Source organism: Mangifera indica, chromosome 1, assembly GCF_011075055.1.
Source record: "Mangifera indica cultivar Alphonso chromosome 1, CATAS_Mindica_2.1, whole genome shotgun sequence".
Taxonomy (NCBI): Eukaryota; Viridiplantae; Streptophyta; class Magnoliopsida; order Sapindales; family Anacardiaceae; genus Mangifera; species Mangifera indica.
Genome location: NC_058137.1, coordinates 7,104,223 through 7,125,279, shown reverse-complemented (window position 1 = coordinate 7,125,279; position 21,057 = coordinate 7,104,223). Strand labels below are relative to the sequence as shown.

At 32.7% G+C, this 21,057-nt stretch overlaps 2 protein-coding genes across 2 annotated transcripts; both read left to right on the top strand.

Moving 5' to 3' along the window:
• The first annotated feature begins 704 nt into the window (after positions 1-704).
• On the top strand, positions 705-7,938 carry LOC123226318 (la-related protein 1C-like). Its single transcript, XM_044650832.1, has 6 exons — positions 705-1,427; positions 2,242-2,737; positions 2,813-2,969; positions 3,064-3,154; positions 6,513-6,584; positions 7,101-7,938. Exons 1-6 carry the CDS (start codon positions 1,017-1,019, stop codon positions 7,392-7,394), a joined length of 1,521 nt encoding a protein of 506 aa, XP_044506767.1. The 5' UTR covers positions 705-1,016; the 3' UTR covers positions 7,395-7,938.
• A 6,994-nt stretch (positions 7,939-14,932) lies between these two features.
• LOC123192183 lies at positions 14,933-16,287 on the top strand. Its single transcript, XM_044604646.1, has 3 exons — positions 14,933-15,516; positions 15,608-15,682; positions 15,788-16,287. Exons 1-3 carry the CDS (start codon positions 15,301-15,303, stop codon positions 15,845-15,847), a joined length of 351 nt encoding a protein of 116 aa, XP_044460581.1. The 5' UTR covers positions 14,933-15,300; the 3' UTR covers positions 15,848-16,287.
• Positions 16,288-21,057: the final 4,770 nt, after the last annotated feature.

Sequence of the window (21,057 nt, the reverse complement as noted above, 5' to 3'; positions counted from 1 at the left end):
TATATGGTTGAATATTATTTTATCGTTAATTTAAATCATTAAATTTATAATAATGTCATTTATGTGCTCGATTATTGGTGGGTTGAGTTTGGGGTGAGATTAGGTGGAAGAATTTTTGTTTTTTGAAAATTAAAAATTGAAAATTGAAAATCGTACGTTTTATCTTGTTCCTGTTTTGTATGTTTTCAATCTCTTTCTTAATTATCCATTCACTTTGACTTTTATCTCTACCCAAAATCAATTAATTTAGATTTATCTTGAAATTATTGATAATTCAGTAAAATAAGAATTCGAGTTTTAGTATGTTGCTTCCACCCAAAACTTATCCATTAAGAAGCTGAATTTATTGAAAAAAATACAGTAAAAATATAATTTAATTAAATAAATTGATTGTAGTTGTAGAATTCCATTTAATTTTAAAATTTTAATATAAAGGAATATTTTATAAATATTTATTAACTGTTGTAATTTTAGGTAAATTTTTTAATTACTTTAAATATCAATGGGTCCGTCAAACTCTATTTTATTTTTGTTTTGGAAAGAAAATAATACCAAATCACTCCTATTTAGAGTAAAAATCATATAAAAATCTTACATAAATCAACTATTTGATTAATTTTAATTATATTTTAAATTAAAGAGGAATTAAATAAATAATACGAATTTCAGTAGGAATAAAACAGATGGGTTATTTAGTAATTTGACATAACTAACCAGAACTGTACATCCATTAGAATTCCCTGCTAAGCAACCAGAGCAAGAACACCACCATTGCTGGTCTCAACTCAACACAAGCACTGCGATCTCTCTTTAAGATCGCCTTGCCTCAAAATCTTTTTGGAAACCCTAGAAAATCAGATAATTTTCCTTTGATAAATCATAATTCACTTTTTTTAGGAGAAGAATTTTTTTTTTTTCAATTTTGCCGTTATATATAATTTACTTTCTGCTGCTTTTTTGCTTCTTAATTTCTATCATCGATCGACTCAGAGGGACAAGAACGCAACAAGCCCTCAATGTCTAGCCAGGGTGTAGATAGCAGTAACAACGGCGTCACTGGCCCCAACCAATCACGTGGTGGTGCCGGCGGCGGCATGAAGGCAGTCGCAGTTTCGTCTCCATGGACGCAAGTCGTGCAAGGCGAATCTGGTGCGATCGCGTCCGCTTCTTTATCGCCGTCAGTGTCGTCAACGGCTGTGGCTGTGGTTGAGCAAGTTGGGGATGAAAGTGCGGACTGTGGGACTGGCAATGCTGGCAAAAAGTCAGCGTGGAACAAGCTGTCAAACGGGGCTCCGGATGTTGGGACAGTGATGGGGGCTCATGCATGGCCCGCTTTATCGGAAACTACTAGGGGCTCTTCGGCAAGGTCGTCTTCTGAATCGTTGAAAGGTTTATCTGATGGATCATCGTCATCATCGGTTTCGCAGGTTTGATTTCTCCGTTTGGTTACGAGAAATTTTAGTGAAGCCTTAAGAACTTAAATTGGGTTTGAGTATTGGATTGTTTTATTTAATGTTTGCACTTATGTTATAGGGATAGTAATGATAATAATGAGATAACTATAGAAAGCTAAACTTAGCTTATGATCAACTAAGTTGAATTTAAATTGTATAACTGTCAATCATGTGATAAGAAATTTTAAATTTATGTGAATTAGATCTTGCATTGTAGTGTTTAGTGGGAAGAAGAAAATTAAAAGTGTTGTTTCAATTGTGGATTAATATAGAAACAGAGTATCAATATGCCTTGATTTTTTGTTTGTTAGTTTCTTTTCTGAGAAAACGTGGGGAGAGAAAAATTTTCTGAATTATGGAATTTTATTTTGTGTATGGAGTTTTTTAAGTGCGACTTGAAGACATCAGACAAAAGAATATGAAGATAGTTCTTCTGTTTTTGTTTTAGCAGCAACCAAAAATAGGTTTTTTGAGTTGATATTTTACAGTCGTTTGTGTTGTTAACTTTTGTAATGGGATATGATTGAATTGATGCTTTGAAGTCCCAATGTTTTATAATTGCATTAAGAGGCTTTTCGACTTGAGGAACAGAAGACAATAGATTATAGTACATAGTTCCTCTGCTTTTGTTTCTCAGCAACCAGACAGAGGGTTATTGTGTTGATATTTTGGAGTCTTAATGTGCTGTTAACTTATTATGAGATATGATCTAATTGATACTTTGACATATAAATATTTTATTAAGGGATTTTGATGTTGTTCAATATATGCTTTGGTATAATTGTAGGGCACTGGAACGGCAAATTCAGCATTTCAGAAGCAGGGTAATAATAATGGAAACCCTAATTCAACTTCAAACTATACAGCCCGGACACGCCAAAGATCTATAAAGCGTAATGGCGCCGTTTCTTTTTCAAACGGTGACCTTACTGATCAATCAGCCCTGCAGGGTCCTGCTGTTGAAGGTCCCATAAACAATCACTCTCCAAGAGATCTTTCCCAGCAACGTGGTTCATTCAGGAATCGCAATGGTAATTCACATCCTGGTAGAGATGGTTCTCAACATCCCAATTATGGAGGTAGACGTGATCATGACCGTGGAAATCAAGATTGGAATGCTCACCGAAATTTTAATAGCAGAGATGGCCACATGCAGCACCAGAGGGTGGTGCAAAGGTTTGTTAGGCATCCGCCTCCGCCGCCACCACCACCATTAGCAAGTTCTAGCCAATATATTCCACCCCTCCCAGTGCGCCCTTTTGGCAACCACATTGGCTTTCCTGGTAAGGTCTTAATATTTTATGTCCCATGTTTTCAATTTGTGGGGAATTTGCTAAAATGTTGCTCTTTATTCTCAGAGTTCCCATCGCCTGCATATTATGTTCCAGCTCCTCATTCAGAGGCACTTAGGGGTGTGCCTTTTGTTGCACCACCTCCACTGCATGCTTTGTTTTTCCCAGCTTTGGACCCTCATTTGCATTCTAGCATAGTTAAACAGATAGATTATTATTTCAGGTAATTCTTTTTATTGTTCCTTTTTTAGCATATATAATTATAGTTTGTCTATTTTCTGTATTAACTGTAGTTATACCTCCTACATGTTTTGCAGTAATGAAAATTTAATTAGAGATACATACTTGCGGCAGAACATGGATGACCAGGGTTGGGTTCCTATTACTTTAATCGCAGGCTTCAGGAAAGTAAGTTGTCTGGGGCGTGTTAAGGGTGGTTTTTCTTAACTGTGATTTTCTGTGATTTTTTGCTTATACTTTTATCATGGCAATCAGTTTGTTCATGCATGGGTTGGCATCACCTTACAGATTGCTATTTTGAATGTTTCTGTTTCATTTGAAGCTTTAAAGATATACAAGTAATAAGTAAAAATGAAAATGGAAACACAGCCAGTAATGTTGCTCTCAGTTGATTAGTAATCTTCTTATGATATTTCCTTGAATTAGTCTCGCGTATACCATCTTTAGTTTTTCGCTTTGTAGATAAATAATTTACATCTTACATGTAGAACTCTTTCTTTTTTGTTAATTTAATGATTTATTGCTTTATGAATGCAAAGTAACCTGTTTGTAGTTTTATCATTACAAACAATTTGTGAGTGCATTGGTTGTCTCCTCAAGTGTTAGTTGATTTCAGAGATCAAGCTATTATGATATTTTCTTAAATTAGTTTTATAATCCCTATGTTGGGTTCTCTGTATCCAATCGTTTATGATTGTGATTTTTGGATTATCATAATTTTCCTTTTGCTTTCTCTAATGTAAAGTATGCACAGCCTTCCCCCCCTTTTTTTCATTATCGAATTTAAATTGGTTGGATTATTTTGATATGAACGTGAAGGCAAAGGGTTTCATTGAATTTTAGAAAACGGTGGCATAAAATAATTCAATGAACTTGTTATTCTTGGTGCACTTAGCCACAACTATCAGGTAGTCTATCAGTTTTTAGATGCAGGCTTAATTGTTCAATAGTAATGTCCATGCCTTATTAAGGCAAAGGATTATTGAATTTGTATTGGTTGGAGTATTGTCATATGAATGTTAAGGCAAAGGATTTAATTAAATTTCTGTAAAAGGGTGGGATAAACTTGTTATTGGGCACTTGGCCACATCTGTTGGGTAGTCTATTTGTCTCCAGCCTTATTAAGTTAGTCATATAATTGTATGTTATTTCTTAATTGTCAAGTCTTATGCATTATAAGATACTTAAGATTAATACCATGTCAGTTTCATAAACTTCCAGTCACCTAATTTAACTTTGAGATTATATATGTGCTTGATTATTATATAACATTATATATGATTTCCTCATATCTTTTTTATATGCTTTATGTTTGGTACTATGTACACTATTTTTATGTACTGTGATATTGTGGATTATCAAGAAAACGGTTAAGCCACACCTGTTGGGTATCCATACCTTATTAAGTTAGCTATATATAATTGTGAAGTCTTATCTTTTTAAGGTTATCTTAGACTATCCTGTGTCAGTTTCATAAGCCTCTAATCTCAGTCTCTCACATAATTTAGCTCAGCATTGAGATTGTATATACATACTCTATTTCCTTTTATCAGTTTTATATGGTTCAAGTTTACTAAATTTTATGGCCCTGATATTATGGGTTATTATAATTTCCTTTTTTTTTCTTTTCCCTTGGTGGAAAGTATATTAGCAACCCCCCCTTTTTTTCAGTTATTGAATTTGTATTGGTTTGATTATTGTCATATGAATTTGAAGGAAAAGGGTTATATTTAATTTTGAAAAAGTGGTTGGGTATACTTATTTAACGAACTTGGTTTTTTTTTTTTGGTGCTAGCAACATCTGTTGAGAGCCTTATTAAGTTTTGCATTTAATTGTATGTATTTTCTTAATTTGGAAATCTTCTGGATTAAGATATACCTAAAGGCTACCATTTCAGTATCTTAAACATCTACTCTCACATATTATATTTTATGCAAAGGTAGAACTGCTCAGGATTCTAATAATATCCTAGACATAAGCTTGTTTAAACTATCAGTTTATTGGCTATCACGTGCTTTCGCTCCCTTTTGTTTTCCTTATTGCTTTGACGAAATGCAGAAGCTTGTTTTTCTTCTGCTGATAGTATTTATTTTTCTATTTAATCTTTTCATTTGGTTCTTACTATTCTGTCAATACACGCTGATGCCCCCCTTTTTTACTGGATGAATAACGTGTTCAGTTTGAATGTCTTTGATGATGTGCTGATATTTTCCTATTTCAGTTCCCTAGTTTTACTGAATTGATTCAGTTTGCTATATAATCAAGAAACCAGTGAAATAGTGTCTTTGATTCAGGATTGGTTATATTTTTAATTAAACTGGGTGTGTCACTTTCATGAAATTGATGGTGTTTCATAACATTCCAGTCAACTTCTGCTGGTAGCACAGATATACCTTGACTTTAATGCAGCTGTGGTGGTTCGAATTGTGCTATCACTGCTGCTGCAAACTGGGAAGTGACATTAAGTGGTCCACCAAACACATGGACATTTGGCTTAGTAATGCATTGATGACTCATGTTTTGAATCCTGTGTTACATCCTTGCAAGGATGTGTATAGGTTGCTTCTGCTTAAACCTTTAGTCTTTTGCTGTTTCTTAGAGATAGTATCTACCTTTGTTCCATAATATTTGTTTTATATTAAAGTACATATTTGATTAGGCTTATTAGAGTTGTATATTAGAAGACCAATTACTTATTTGTTGCACAGGGGGCAGTTTAACAAGACTGATTTTCTGTTGACATGTAACCTTATTTTAATGTCTTTTTGTTCTGCTGTAACATTTTCCACTGTGACTACCTACTTAACTCCCGTCTGACTGTCTGCATCACACAAACACACAGACACATATGTACACACACACGCATACACACACGTGCATATGTGTGTAAACCTTTTCACTATAATAAAGTAATTAAACTATTTTCTGTTTGAGTTTAATTTTGGCAATGCAACATTTGTCTGTTTCTAATCAAAACCTCAAATCTATTTTAGTTTGGTTGCATATACATATGCACTCGAACACACAGACTTATATAACTAATTATTTATCTATTTCTTAGATAAGGTTTTCGCTGATTTGTCAATGTAACATTCATTTCTTTATAATCAAAACCATAAATCAACTAATGTTTGGCTTGGCTAAGTACATTACATGCATTTACTCAGTTAATAGACTAATTTATCTGTTTCTATATCTGGTTTTGAACGTAGGTTTGATAATGCAACATTCTTTTTGTTACTGATTGAAGCCATAAATCTAGATATTTTGTTGCATTTAGATATTTGTTATTATGTCCTGCATAAGATCTTAATTAGGCTTTGTTTTGTCTGCTGATACATTGGTTTCTTTTGTCATCTTCATCCAATTTCTTTCCTTTGCTCTTTATTTTGGATTTTGTATTTGAATACTGGTGTCTTTTCCCGTATGAGTCTACAAATGAATTTTTCATCTTCTGATGCACCAGTGTTGTTGCAATTCCGGTTAAGCAATTTTTAATTAATTAATGCAAAAATCTCTTTTCAGGTTTCCCTGTTAACTAATAGTATCCAACTGATTTTGGATGCATTGCGAAGTTCTACTGTTGTAGAAGTACAGGTATATCCCTTTTGAATTATGTAATTGTATTTTTTTCATTATCATGAATTCCTTTCTCCTTGTTGCCCCACTGATCTCATTGCAAACATGCGACTTTCACTCCACTTGACCCAAATATAGGTTAATAATCAGTAGGTTTCCACCGTGTGGAAAAAACACACTTCTGACATCCTCAAATACCAAAACTTGCTACCCAGAATATCCAGCGTTGTACACAGTGTGGTTGGACATACATTGCATCAGTATTTCTGCACCATTTAATACTGTGTGTACATTACATTACTAATAATAGTCACTGTGTGGAAAGAACACAGTTTCTAACATCCTCAAATACCAAAACTTGCTACCCTGAATATCAAGTCTTGTACACATGGTGTGGTTGTACACACATTGCATCAGTATTTCTGCACCATGTAATACTGTCTGTACATTACATTACTATAATAGTCACCCCTGAATTTATACTTTTTTATGATTTATATCTACATGTTTATATATATATATTTTTTATTTTAGGGTGACAAAATAAGGAAACGAAACGATTGGATGCGTTGGATAATACCTCCAGGTCAATTTTCTGGTGTTCCAAGCGGAAAGTCTAGTCAAGATAAATTGGCTTTTAGCTTCCGAAATCTTTCATTGGAACAGAAGAATGCTAACCACAATAATGCTACAAGTAGGTCATCATCTGGGGATTTAAGTGTGGAGACAGTTCAAGGGGTTACAGATCTATCTAATTCAGGGGATTTGAGTATGGGGACAGGTCATGGGGGTCCAGATCGATCTATTTCGGCTGGAAATGCAAATTAGTAGAGTTGGCAAGGGGTACAATATCGAGAGGGTTTTGAAGAAAGCTATCTTTTTGAATGTAGTGGTTTTGCCTTGGAGTGACGGAAGCTAATTGTCATGAGTCTTCTGAGTCAAATAGAAACTATAAAAATCAGAATGAAAAAAAAAAAAAAAAAAGAAACTGAGGAGAAATAAGAGGGAAAAAAACTGACATGAATGCACTAGTATAGTAGCATGAGTTTATTTTATGTATTGTTTTCTTGGGCACTCCCAATATGGTGGCATGTCATGTCAGTGTTTTGGTTGGGATTGTCTTTGGTCAAATTATGCCCCAACAGAGGAAGGTGGCCTTAGGTGGATGATGCATCTCAGCTCATGTTACCCCTTTGCTCTTTCTTGTTTTTTTTTTTTAGGATTTTTTTTTCCGGGTTAATTAAACATAGCATCTATAATTTTATTCATATACATTCTTTATAGAGATTCTATTTCATAAAGTGGTCTTGGTTACAAACCCGAGTTACATTTTAATTAATTATATGGAGCTCTGCTTTGGAACTTATTGAAATTGCGTCTATTGTTTATTTTTACAATTTCAATATTTTAGTATGATGTTTGTTTCATTTTAATTTATGATATGAAACTTGAGTTAAAAGGATCAGAAACACATGTTTATTGCTACTGAATTTCAGACAACTGCTATATTCATAAATCCTCTCCATATCTTGATCGATCGTGGTTATTTATATCATCTAGTTTAGGGCTTGTCTTCGATTTTGGTTTATAGCAGAGTTGAACAGATTATTGTTCACAATTGTAGACAAAAGTTATCTGCCCAGTTGTAGTTTTTAGGTAGGCCAAATTACTATTTTTCACCTAAGTTTTAACATAAAGGTAAATGTACATTTGTATGGTTCTAAAAAACCAAACATTTACTCATAATCTAATTTTTGTTAAAAATCTCACGAGTTAAGATAAAACTGTTATTTACTAAAAAAATTTAAAAATTAAAGTTTTATTATATTTTCTTTTTTAGGTTTAAAAATCTCACAATCTTTTTTTCACTCAAGGTTTTCAAATTTTAAAAAATGATTATTTCATCTTTTAATCTTATGTTTTCTTTCTCCCATCTCTAGTGATAGCAACCATTTGAAAATGATACAGAGAGCCGGCAATCAAAACTAGGTAGTCAAAGAGACATCTTTGTCAACAAAGACAATCAACAAAGAGACGACGTCTTTTCGTCGACATTTAGGAAGAGATGATGTCTCTTGGACTATCAGATATGGTCACTAGCTTTCTGTCTCGTCTTGAAATGGTTGTCATTACTAGATTTGCGTGTGAAATTGGTACTTTCTAAAATTTAAAAACGTTGAGTGAGAGAAAATTGTGAGATTTTTAAGTATAGGGATAAAAATGTGATAAAATTTAATTTTTTTAGTAAATGACAGTTTTATCTCTAACTTTAACTGAAAATTTTAATATAAATGAGATTATCAGTGGATGTTTACGTTTTTTAAATCTTGTAAGTGTGTATTTGCCTTTGTATTAAGATTTGGGTGGGAAATAGTCCTAGGCCTTACAGATATATATATGATTTGATGGGCCTTCTCAATCAAACTGTCTTTTTTTTTAACAAGCTTTATTGAAATGAGTCCATTCAATTGAAGAACACCGAAATGTTTTCAAGTTTGAAATGAAAATTGAAACTTGCAGGCTAAACAAAGTGCTTATTTATAGCTAATAGATTGCCTCATAAAATTGCACAAAGTGTTTGAAACTTTGAATTGAACATGTAAAATAGTACAATTTTCTGAGACTGCGAAACCATTATTACTACAAAGACGAGACGTAAGGTCTGTAGAAACAGCACCATGAACTTGACGTATCAATGTCTTTATTTATTTTTTTATCTTCACCCAGTAAATGCAAGGTGAGTAAGCTGGGCGCTTTCAAAACACCAGTTTCTGTTCTTAACCCTATTGCTTATTCAGGAAATTAGAAAACAGCCCAACGGTTGGCATCCATTGAGTTTCTTGTGTGACCAATCCATTGCATGAATTAGGCAACAAAAACTGGTTTCTTTTTAGAGACTTTTTGGTGTGTCTTTCTAAGCTTAGTAAAATTCTCAGGCCCACTGCTCACCACGCTCAATTTCCTTGTAAAACGTGTCCAATAGCACAGCTTTTACTCAAGGGTTTATTACCTTCGAACAATTGAGAGAATCTAATGTCGTTTTGATGATATTTTCTGCTCCACTACTGTAAAACACATGGTTGCCTTGCCTTGCCTTGCCTAGGCTACTCCAACCCAAGATATTATACTCTTTCTTCCTTTGGCTATCGGTTAAACTATTCTCAGAAAATGAATAAATGTTGGTCCATTTTTTTCCCCTACAGTTTTTCAAAGGAAAGTATGGAGATGAAGTGGTGGGTGGGGGGAAATTAAACCAAGTGTAATTAATAAAGAAGGTAGCTATAATATGTGACTGAGAAAAGTTAGGGTAGGCAGGACGGGTGTCCACACAAGACTCGACTCTTTACCATGAAATCTACTTTTCAATCTTTGCTTTCCTCCGATGCTTATAGGAGAGGACATACATTGCAGTGGAAATTAGAGTTTCTTTATTTTTTTTGGTAACTGGAAATTAGGGTTTTCTTATAGAAATATTGTATTTTTTATACAAATTTAGGTCTATTTATCCATTTATTCTACGTTTTTTCATATCCTAAATATTTTAATTATTTTATATATTAAAATATCTCAACTGTCTTTATCTTGAAAAACTAGATAAAACAACGTTATTCTCTTTATAGTATCAATATTTAAAATAAGGTTTTATATATGTGTTAGATAAGATCAAGTAAATTTAAAAATTTTTAAGTTTAAATTTTTTAGATTAAATTACATTTGAGTTTAAACTCTCACAACATTATCATCACCTGAAATTCATAACAAATTTTAAATACAATTTTTTTCATTTGTGTTTAAAATAAACCTAAAACATAAAAACATTTGTGTTGAAACATAAAGCCAAGATGTGGTTTTTATGTGGGACTAGAGGGGTTAGCGTCAACACTAACTCGTTTTTTCTCTGTTTTTGATCTAGATCTAGATCTTTGTCAATTCATTCTCAGTTTTACTCCAATTATATTAGAACAATATTAAACAATATAACAACATAAAATTATAACATTAAACAATATAAATAATATGAAATTATAATAAAATTATATTTTATATGAAATCATAAATATGAATCTACTTTATATTAGGTTGAATCAAAACTCACCTAAATTTGGATGATTTTATTATAAAATTTATATAAAAAATGTGAATTCTTTAAAGAAATTTGATAATTTTTGTCTCTCTCTCCTTTGTGTTTATATGAACCTTGTTGGAAAGTTAATAAAAAAGAGAGAGAATATTTCTATATAGGCCCGCATTAATGAGGGCATTTTAACAAAAATGATTAGTGCTATGATATTTTTGTTAACCCAATGAATTATATAATATATATATATATAAAAAATTAAAAATACTAAAATATTTAATATCCTTTTCTTGTATTATTATTATTTTAACTGGATTTATCCATATTGATTCAACGGATACATTAAAATAATTACTGTAAGTCAATATTTCAAAAAGAGCTTGAACCAGACCTGCTGCAAAGAGAAGGATGGGACGTGGAGTTCATTTACTCTCTCTCTCTCTCTCTCTCTCTCAATTCATAGTTATTTGCCGTTTGTTATGTCAACAACAGTACAAACAAGCACGGAAAGAAATATAAAAATTCCAATACGTACTGGTAGTGCCAATTCTTCAAAATCCGTTAGCAAAGGCACGACCAAATAACACTCCCATTGCAAAATCATGAGCCCAAAGTGTTGATTTTTATCAACTGAGATAGTAATGATCCCCGATTGAACAAATCCAAAAGGTATTACCCTAACAGAGTTGTAGACTCTGTTATGGTTGGATGGGACTCAACCAAACTTGCTGTAGAAAAGTAAGTATGGAAGAAGAAGAAGACGCAATAAAGAATAGATTGAAAAACTGTCAAATTGCATCATCTTAGGTATGGTATAGTGCAAAGTCATCAAACAAAGGTTGTTGGGTGAAAACATTTACTAAATGATTGAGGAACAAACTGTAATTCAACAAACATTACAAAAAAAAAAAAAAACAAAGGTTATTTTCTTCAATTTATTCGATAAAGTATATCAATTTTACACATTTCACTAATAGAACCACAATAGATTGAAAAACTGGCATTTTAAATTCAGAGGGGGTAAAAGTGCCTTAAGGTAAAGTGTAATATTATACATATTTATTTTATGTATGTAAATAAATATATACTTTTATGTAATTATGTAATTAAATGTTATTTTATTATTAATTTAAAATTATATAATTACATGATAACACATAAAAATTTATACTTATTTATATACTTAAATTGGGTATGCATGATTTTATTGTAAGGCAAACCTTGGGTAGTAAACATAATTCTCTCACTTTTAGTCTTTCATTTGGGAGACATACTTTTAAAGATGAGCCACGTTTACAATGTAAATGTGTAGTTTTTACCATATTCAAACATAGTTTTACTTTAACAAGTGAGAGAGAAGAAGATATGGCCTCTCCAATAACAGTAAGTAAGTTATAATTAAAAGGTTAGGGTTTTTTTGTTATGAAAGATAAGACCTCTCAACCCAGAAATTTGGCAGCTTATGATTCTCATCACAAAACAGTCAAACAGATACATTTCCAATTGTCTGAATCTTATACCTAGTTTAATTAGCAATGGCTGAAGGGCATCTCTCTGAACTACTATTTAACTGACCCTTCAAGCCAGCCGGCGTAATCCCATCCCATCCCTTCTCTTCCTTTCTCCTGAAAAGCTGCCCTCACAGTCTCTCTTCGCATTACATAATTTCTTCATTTAGTTTATCTGAGATGCGATGTCTTTAACAATTGAAGAATGTTTTATTTTTCTTATGGTAAAAGTCTTTCATCCGTCAATCAAAATGAGTTTATCTTTTAGAGCTTAAAAAAACAGCACACATTACTCATGGTATGATCCTTACACGACACTGACAATGATGATGACGAAATGAGAGTTGGTCCCGCAACACAATGATAGCTAGAATGATGCCAACGCTTAGTACGGTGATGATAAATAATTCTGCCTGGAGTAGGAGCCACTCGATTGTCTCCCTGTTGGAACGATGCCCTTGCCACAACTAACAACACTACTTTTCTCAATTGGTTGTGTGTTAGGGGTGGAGGGGACGATTTTCGTTGGTCAATAACCTGCTAATTTTTTGCCGACAAATTGTTTGTGTTAGGGGCTGATGGGTGGTTTGTGACAGTGTGTGTGTGTTGCTAAAGAGTAAGGTCAGTGATGACGGTTAGTGGTGTGCGTGATAGGTGCTGGTGGCTACCACGGTAGTATTGGTGGCAGTGCATGTGTATAATTTGATTTAAATTGTAAAATTGAATCGAATTTATAGTGTATATATATATATATATATATATATATATATATATATATATATATATATATATTATATTTATTTTGCATGATTATATTATATTTTATAAAATTATAATTTTATTAAATAATTTATATTTAGAAGGGAATGATTTTAATATATTCAAACAACAATCAAAGTCGAATCAAACTGTATTTTTTTAGTTTGATTTAGTTTAATTCGAAAATTTTTTAAACTATTTTTTAAATTTAATTTTAAAAAAATTTAAATTATACCAACTGGATCATGCACACCCTCTATATGGGTGCTGTTTGTTTGGATGGTAGTGAGAGAGATTGTATTTTCGATGGGAAAATAGAAAAGAAAAAAATATAAATAATGAAAAATTATAATTATAATTGACAGTTAAAATTTAAGTCTTGAAGTTCTTGAATTAAAATTCTAAGTTTTTTACTAAGAGAGTAAGTCGTGCAATTAGCCCAATATCTTCCATGTTGTACGCCAGTTTCTTGCATAGAATCCATTTTGAAGTTTATGGGACTTCGATGAGGAGCGCAATTTGGTTTCCCATATTCCGGTGGATACAAAGATTTTCTGGCAGGAGGGACTGAAGAACCGAAGACTTGCAGAATGAACTACTCAATACTCTAGAATCGTCGCCATCATCATAACCAACCTCACCACCCTCTCTCCCCTGGTGATCTGAGATTGTGTCAACTGCATTTGATTGAGTCGTGACTAAATGATTTCGTTAACCACTTGATGGACAAAATCTCAGATTGCAGCGGGAAAGATATGGTAGTGGCAAGCTTGTAAAAACGGTAAGATGTAAACTGACATTAGTTTAACACAGCGCCTGCCTTGAAACTCCAAAGAAGTAAGCAAGCCTAAGGATAGCTCCTTGAGGATCTGTGAACTCATCCAATGCTACCTAGGGAGACGGTTGGTCCTCCTTCATTACGAACCCAAGTCCCCTTTTTTGGCTCCTGCTGCCACATCAAACACAGGTCAAGAAAAGTTTAGCTGGGTTCTTGACGTGCTTACATTCAAACGGACAATGGCTGAGGAAGATTTCGAGGGGAACAAGGACGAAGAACAGAGAGGCGAGAGCAAGAAGCATCAGAGAAATTGAAAGGTGAGCCGGAAAAATTGACTGAGTGGTCAGGAACGGCAAACACGCGCAAGCAAGGACAAGCATTAGGAGATTTTGTTGGTTGAGGGGAGAGATTTGAGGCGGAGTCGGGTTTCGAAATGAAGAAGCAAAAAATTAAGGCTAGTCGTTAATGTCTGACGCCACCCCCATACCAAACTAACGCAACCACCACACCAAACTGCAGTTTGGTCTCAGTAACTTCAGTTGCCGCCTGAATTTGTTAATAAAGCAATGGCGGTGGCTTATATGATGCAGCGCAGCAGTGGATGCGAAAGAAGATGGGGTGGACTTTATGTGGTTTTGGGTTTAGCTTATGGATACTTTAGAAGGTGAGGAGAAGAACAGGGACAGTCAGAAAAGATGTAATTTTGAATTAAAAATAAGTGTATACTTAAAGAATAGTTACTTATAGCATTACCCTTAAACTGAAATTTCCAATCCAAATTTGAGGGAGGGGTAAAAAAGCTGTATTCTAGATTTGAAAGAGTGAAAAATGAAAACGCGATGAGGGCAAATCTTGAGTGAGAAAGAGTTCTTCTCTGTAAAATTATGAGAATATCTTTTGGCACATCACATGGTGCTATTGGGAGTTCTACTTTATTCCATCCATTAGATCGCAAAAGACAAAGGTGATTCAATGAAAGTTCACTCGTTCTCGCTAAAGTCTGTTGCTATCTTTCTCTCCCTCCCTCGATTATCTCTTTCTTCCCTGAAAGAAAGAGTGAAAATACATTCTAAAAATATACAGTAAAACAACAGGAGTGCTAGAAATATAAGAAAAAAACAGCAATAAATAATGACATCGTCTTCTCTTCCTTCTATGTATTGTATTGATGTCAAATGGTAGGTCAGTAGTGCACTTTATTTACAACAGGGAAAAAAGAAGCAAGGAAATTTTACATCAATGTAAAAAAGAAAGTGAATAAGTACACGATCAGAGTGTTCATTAATCTTTCATGAATGGGGGAAGAAGAAGAGACAAGAAATACAAATTAATTTAGTATTAATGAAACTTAACAGACTTCAGAGCCCAAAGCACTATAAAGAAGGAGCACATAGAAGTGCATTTGCATTAAACAAGCTTAGGTTTTTGCTTGTTCTAGCCTCCTCTTTCATTTCATCATCACCCTGCAACTCCAACATTTTCAGCTTTCATTTTCTTCTAGTTTCCTGACCATTGCATGGAGAACGATGCTTCCGTAATGATTTCTATGTTTCTGATTATAATTGCACACTTTATTGTCATAAAATCCTTCTTCGAAGCTTATTATCTCTGATGGAATCAGAATCTGAAATCCACCCACATTCGCCTCATCCCAACACCCACGTTAATCTGCATCTGCAGCACTCTTGTGGTCTTTTGACCCTTATCCCTTCTGTTAGGCAAGACCAAACTCCTCCTATTGGAGCTCCTGAGACTAAAAAGAAGAACCGGAGAGTTTTAAGAACAGCTCGTCAGCGCCGCCTTCAGCGGATTAAAATAAGCACCAGGGTAAGAAGAACGATAAATTCTTTCACTTTATTGGTAAGTTAACTTAGTTTTTTTCTTATCATTTCGTTCTTCTGCTTCACTTTCCTATCAGCTTTATCATCGGAAGCTTAAGGCGCAGATCGCCTATCTTACAAGGGAAAATGAAAGATTAAAGGAGATTGAAGATGTAAAAATTAATTTTCAACTTTTGTTTTAGTACCAAGATTTGCACAGTTTCACTGTTATATTTCACTCTTATTTTGTTGATCGGTTTGAATTTTTTGGCACGCAGCTGCGGTTGGCTGCCGGATTGAAAGTTCAACTGAAGAGATCCCTGAGCTCTCATTTCTAAAGGGTGTGATCACTTATTATCTAATGGTATACAATAAGGTGGTGCATAAATAAGAGATTAATGAAGTTGTTATTAATTTCATTTGCTTCTATGTTCAATGTCCATGTTATGACAACCAAAGGCTTGTCCTACAGTGTGACATGTTGTTTAGTTCTTTACCATGTTTTCCGTTTGCAGTTTAAACGAGCTTAGGTTGTTCAGTTTGCTTGACCCTTTTCTTTGTCTATTCATACTTGAAAAAAAAAAAACTTCTTCCTTCTAATGCCATTGTATGAACTGGTTTGCTAGCTTCGATTTATCTCTGAAAAAAGAGAAGATGAAGGGAACCATGGAAAGTGCTTCTGGCTTTTGTATTAGGAAATCAATAACACCTAATTTCTTCATCTTTGTCATGTATTTTCACGGCTTGGAATATTAATTGTGTTATTTTTTGGGTGTAATTCGTGGCTTATTAATTTCCCCTTTAATTTCTTTACTTTTAAGTCTACCTTCCATCTACAAAGAAAGAAAACACACAACTCACTTGAATAACTTGTGATCTACAACTTTGGACAAAAATGGAAAGAGTTCAATCTACTGTAACATTTCAGGAAATTTTGGGAACTATTTAAAGAAGTAATTTTTTTTTTTTTTAAAGAGAAAAACTACGACTTAGATTTTATGTATTTTTTATTTTTCCATGAGTGTTGTTAAGAAAACGAACGTGAAGAAACTATATATTATAGCTATAAATCCCAAAATCAAATTAAAATATGCAGATGTTCTGGAGGTTGTAACTTGTAAATCAAAGATGTGTGACTTAGAAAATAAAGGAAAACATTGTGCATGATAGGCTACAATTTGCTGCTTGGGAGCCAAGGTTCACTGTTATGACATTAGTGACATGGAGAGAATGTTTTGATAAAGTATGCCTCTAAAAATTACAAATGTCCTAAAAACGACCCAATTTAGGACAAGTTTTAGAAAGAATTGCTAGGCTTTAGAGAGAATTTCTTCCATAGATTATATTCAAAATTCAAATTCAAATTATAATTTTCTAATCAATTACATTTAAAGTAAAAATATACAATGATTGAAAACTAATAAAGTAGGAAGTTATTATTTTTTATCGTTGGCAAACAACCAAAAAAATATCAATTAATGGATTACATTTTCTAGGTGAGAAATGTTTATTCGTAGGTCAAGGATCAGGTTATCACTTCTGTGGATGGTCGGTTCTCAAATAGATACTTTATAGGTAAAAAACTATCATTTAACAACTGTCTTTTAGTTTTTGGAGTGTGGGCAAGATTTCATAAACTTCTTTGGCTATTAACTAGTATCATGTGTAGATTTACAAGATCTTTGTGATAACGACTCTTTAGTTGCAAATTTATTGAATAGTATGTTTCATGTTATGCATTAGTCATATCATTTTATCTCTCACAAAATCTAATAGGACATGTCCTATTTTACATCACAAGATGACGAACATGTCACACCTCCCTCTAAAACTCCTCTAGAGGAAAGCACTATTAATTCTTATCTTAATTAATGCAATAAAAATGTAGTTAAAAACTAATATCTTAAAATTTCCAAAATGCTCATACATTATAAAATCATGTGGAAAATATCCCAAAGTGTCATAACATAAAAATTTGATCAAAACTATGAAAAGTATGTGTACAAATAAAAAAAATGTAAAGTAATAATCAACAAAGCATAACATCATACACAGTCCTCCTCATGCTACTTTTTTGTTGAAACATTATCATGCAACCACCCATCATCTCTCACCTAAGAAGTCAAACATAAGGGGATTAATGATAAAAACTCAATAGGTAGGAGCATTTATCCTACAACAATCTAATCATCACTTTTCATAATCTACTATGCATTCCTAATTTAATTATCTCTTGTCATATACCGTTCATCTATAATAACTTGGATGACATGGAGCCCTAGATGACATGGAATGTGACATATGTAATTCAACTCAACTTAAGTGGTAACAAATTTTCTTCAAATCATTCTTTCCATTTTCTTGTCTTTAAGCTAACTGAATTAGGTATAGGCAAACATTTGACATTCTAGCCATTTGACTCAATCTCTTAGGCTAGTGATTCATGGTATATATGAATTTGTATAGGCATCTCTCTATGAATGCCACTCAATAGACACTCTTTCATAACACCTCTTTGTGGGTTCATACAATGAATGACTCATCCTTTTTATAGATAAAACACTTCTTTATAGGTGTATGGCTGAAGTCAAGGATGCCCCTTTGTAACATTCTTTTAGAAAACACATCTCAAACATCTAATAAAGATGCATGTTTTCATGGGTGGTCTTTAAATCTCTCAGTCTTGGGATCTCTATGTCCCACACATACACTCTAGGAATAATTAGGTCTCACATGTGTTTTATAGGATCTTCATATCCTAACTCAACACCAAGTCCCAGTACAACCAAAATAAAGACCTTTTGATCTTTTAAGGTGTATCACATCTATAGTAACTGAAAAAAATTGTTTAATCATGCTTATGGGATTCAATTGCATTGCATTTAAAGATTCTGGAAGTTGGTAAGTACATATATGGCTATTGAAGTGCAATAATCTTTGGTGTGTTTGGATGTGCCATGTATATTCTATTTGGTTTGAGAAATTCTTGTTTTGTTTAGATCTGAGATTGAATGTTTGAGCATTTTAAGCTTTGGGAAATTTTCTTTTTTTTAAATCACATGGTTGTTTCAAAAGTCTTGTTATCCAACTTTTATTATTTCGTGTATCCTACCCCTTATTGGATTTTAATCCTTACTTTGTTTGGAGACAAGCAAAGGTTTAAGCTTAGAGGATTTTGATGTGTGTATAAATTACACATATTTAAGGTGTATATATTAGAGTTTTAGATGGATTTTAGTCAAGTTTTGCTAAATTTTGTTTAAATTTATGTTTCTTTCATGATCATATCTTGGTGTGTGCTTTGATTTATGTTTTTATGTATTTCGAGGGAAGTTGAAGACTGATTGAAGCAAATTTGGAAATTTGAGGATGAGATAGCCATGCTTCTATGCAAAATTTTATAGAGCTAATACAATCACATAATATGGGCATATTAAGACAAAATCACTAGTATGCAATGAAGCCTACTCTCATGCAAGTTGTCAAACCCTAAAGTATTTCAAGATGTGGTTAATGTATCATAAAGAACGATTACACCTTTTCAGCTTCCTAGTCGACTAAGACACATTGAGAGCAAGATCAAACACAAAAAGAAGATTGAAGATCAAGATTTACAAATTAAACTCAAGAATCAAAAAGAGATCAAGAATAAAAAATTTGCTAGGAATTTATGAACTTTGTTTTCCATCTTTTTCACATTACATACAATCAATTGTTCTTCATCTTTATTTTATGTTCTTGATATTATTAAAATGAGCAACTAGACTCTTTTTATGGGGATTAAGAGGGATCCTATGTAGTGACTTTTATATGTGTTCAATGAATCTTTGATAATGCTTTTGATTTAGAAATTGTGAATTAATATCTTGTATGGTATTAGGACCTGATATTATGCACATTAGTAGGTCAATGTTGACTATCAAAAGATAGGCATACGATTAGTTCATGTCTTTTTTAAACCTAAAAGTTCTATTTAGAGATAAATTTGAATTATTTGTTGGGTCTTTGATCGTTATAAAATGTGTAACATCCTTAATCTAATAATCTAAACATGTTACACCCTTTATAAAAGTATTACCCTCCAAAGGAAGATAAAACCTACTTAGACTATATAAGCATACGTTCACTTGCTATTTAAAAGTCCATTCACAACATTCATCGCCAAATGTAAGATTACCAAAATATCCTTAATAAATAATTCTATAGAAGCAACAACATACCAAACCATATAGTCTCACATTTTTATTTGATCATACATGAAATTGGACATTTTTCCCATGTACCTGGAATCGCTTGGACCTCCTGTTACACTGACATTAGCACCAACAGATTATAATCTAGTGAAGACAATTTGTTGTTGCCCTCTCATCTTGAGTGAAATTTTTTTATAATAATTTGTAATATGTTGGCAAAGATGTCTAGTGCCACCCAAATTGGCACATGTTAAACATGAATTGCAATGTTTGCATACTTCTCAACAAATTACTCTTTCTTCGATTGTTTTTGTATTTGATTAAATTGATCTGACACCATAGATTTTTACTTTCTTTTTCTTCATGTCAAGCTTGTGGTTGTTCCATTTTCACCTGTTGGTACTTGAGTTGCTATTCCATATGGATCATCAATAATATCATTAATTTCATAATATTTAAATGAATTGAACCCATTTGAGATTGAATCCACTTGTAAAAATTTTGATAAATGAAAAATAATAATTGATTGACAAATTTAAAATGAAAACTAAATTACAAAAATAAAGAAATATTGCTTGCAAATTTAGAGAGTTTGAGAATGAAAGATTGATAAAAGAATATGAAATTGAGAAGAATGAAAGATTAAAAGATTAAGATATAAAGTTTTGGGAGGGGGGCGGGGGCGGCCGTGGTTTACACAGAAAAAAAAAATTGAGTAAAAAAATTAAGAATTTTAGCTAGGCCAGTAGCCATTGGCATGGCCAAATAGCTTATGTGAGCTTTTGCACCTACAGTCAGCTTTTCCACATTTTTCAAATTTTTTTTAAGGCACAACTAGAGCTACGGGTTGGGCACAATCTGTTATAGTAGTGAGTTATACCTTTTCGAGACGTGTCCTTGCAAAAGGGTTCTAGTCGGGTTTCAAGTCAGCCCAACTCTTTTATCATGTTTAATTGGTATACATTGATGCATGCGTACACACACACACATATACATATACATATATTGTTAAAGATAATTAAGTAAGAAAAAACTAATACGTATGTTTTATGAATACTTTAATTTATGTGGCAATTAATGTAGATATTTCCGTCGCTGCTCTCACATCAAAGCAATACTTCATTATGTTGTTCATTGGTCTCACATAACATCTTTTGCTATTCCTCTCAGATTGATGAATATATATATATATATATATATATATATATATATATATATATATATATATATATATATATATATATATATATATATATATATATATATATATATATATATATATATATTGGGTCAGATCATTAATCACATGGAATTTGTTGTTTCCCAAAGAGGGACAAAAAGTATATTAACTTCGA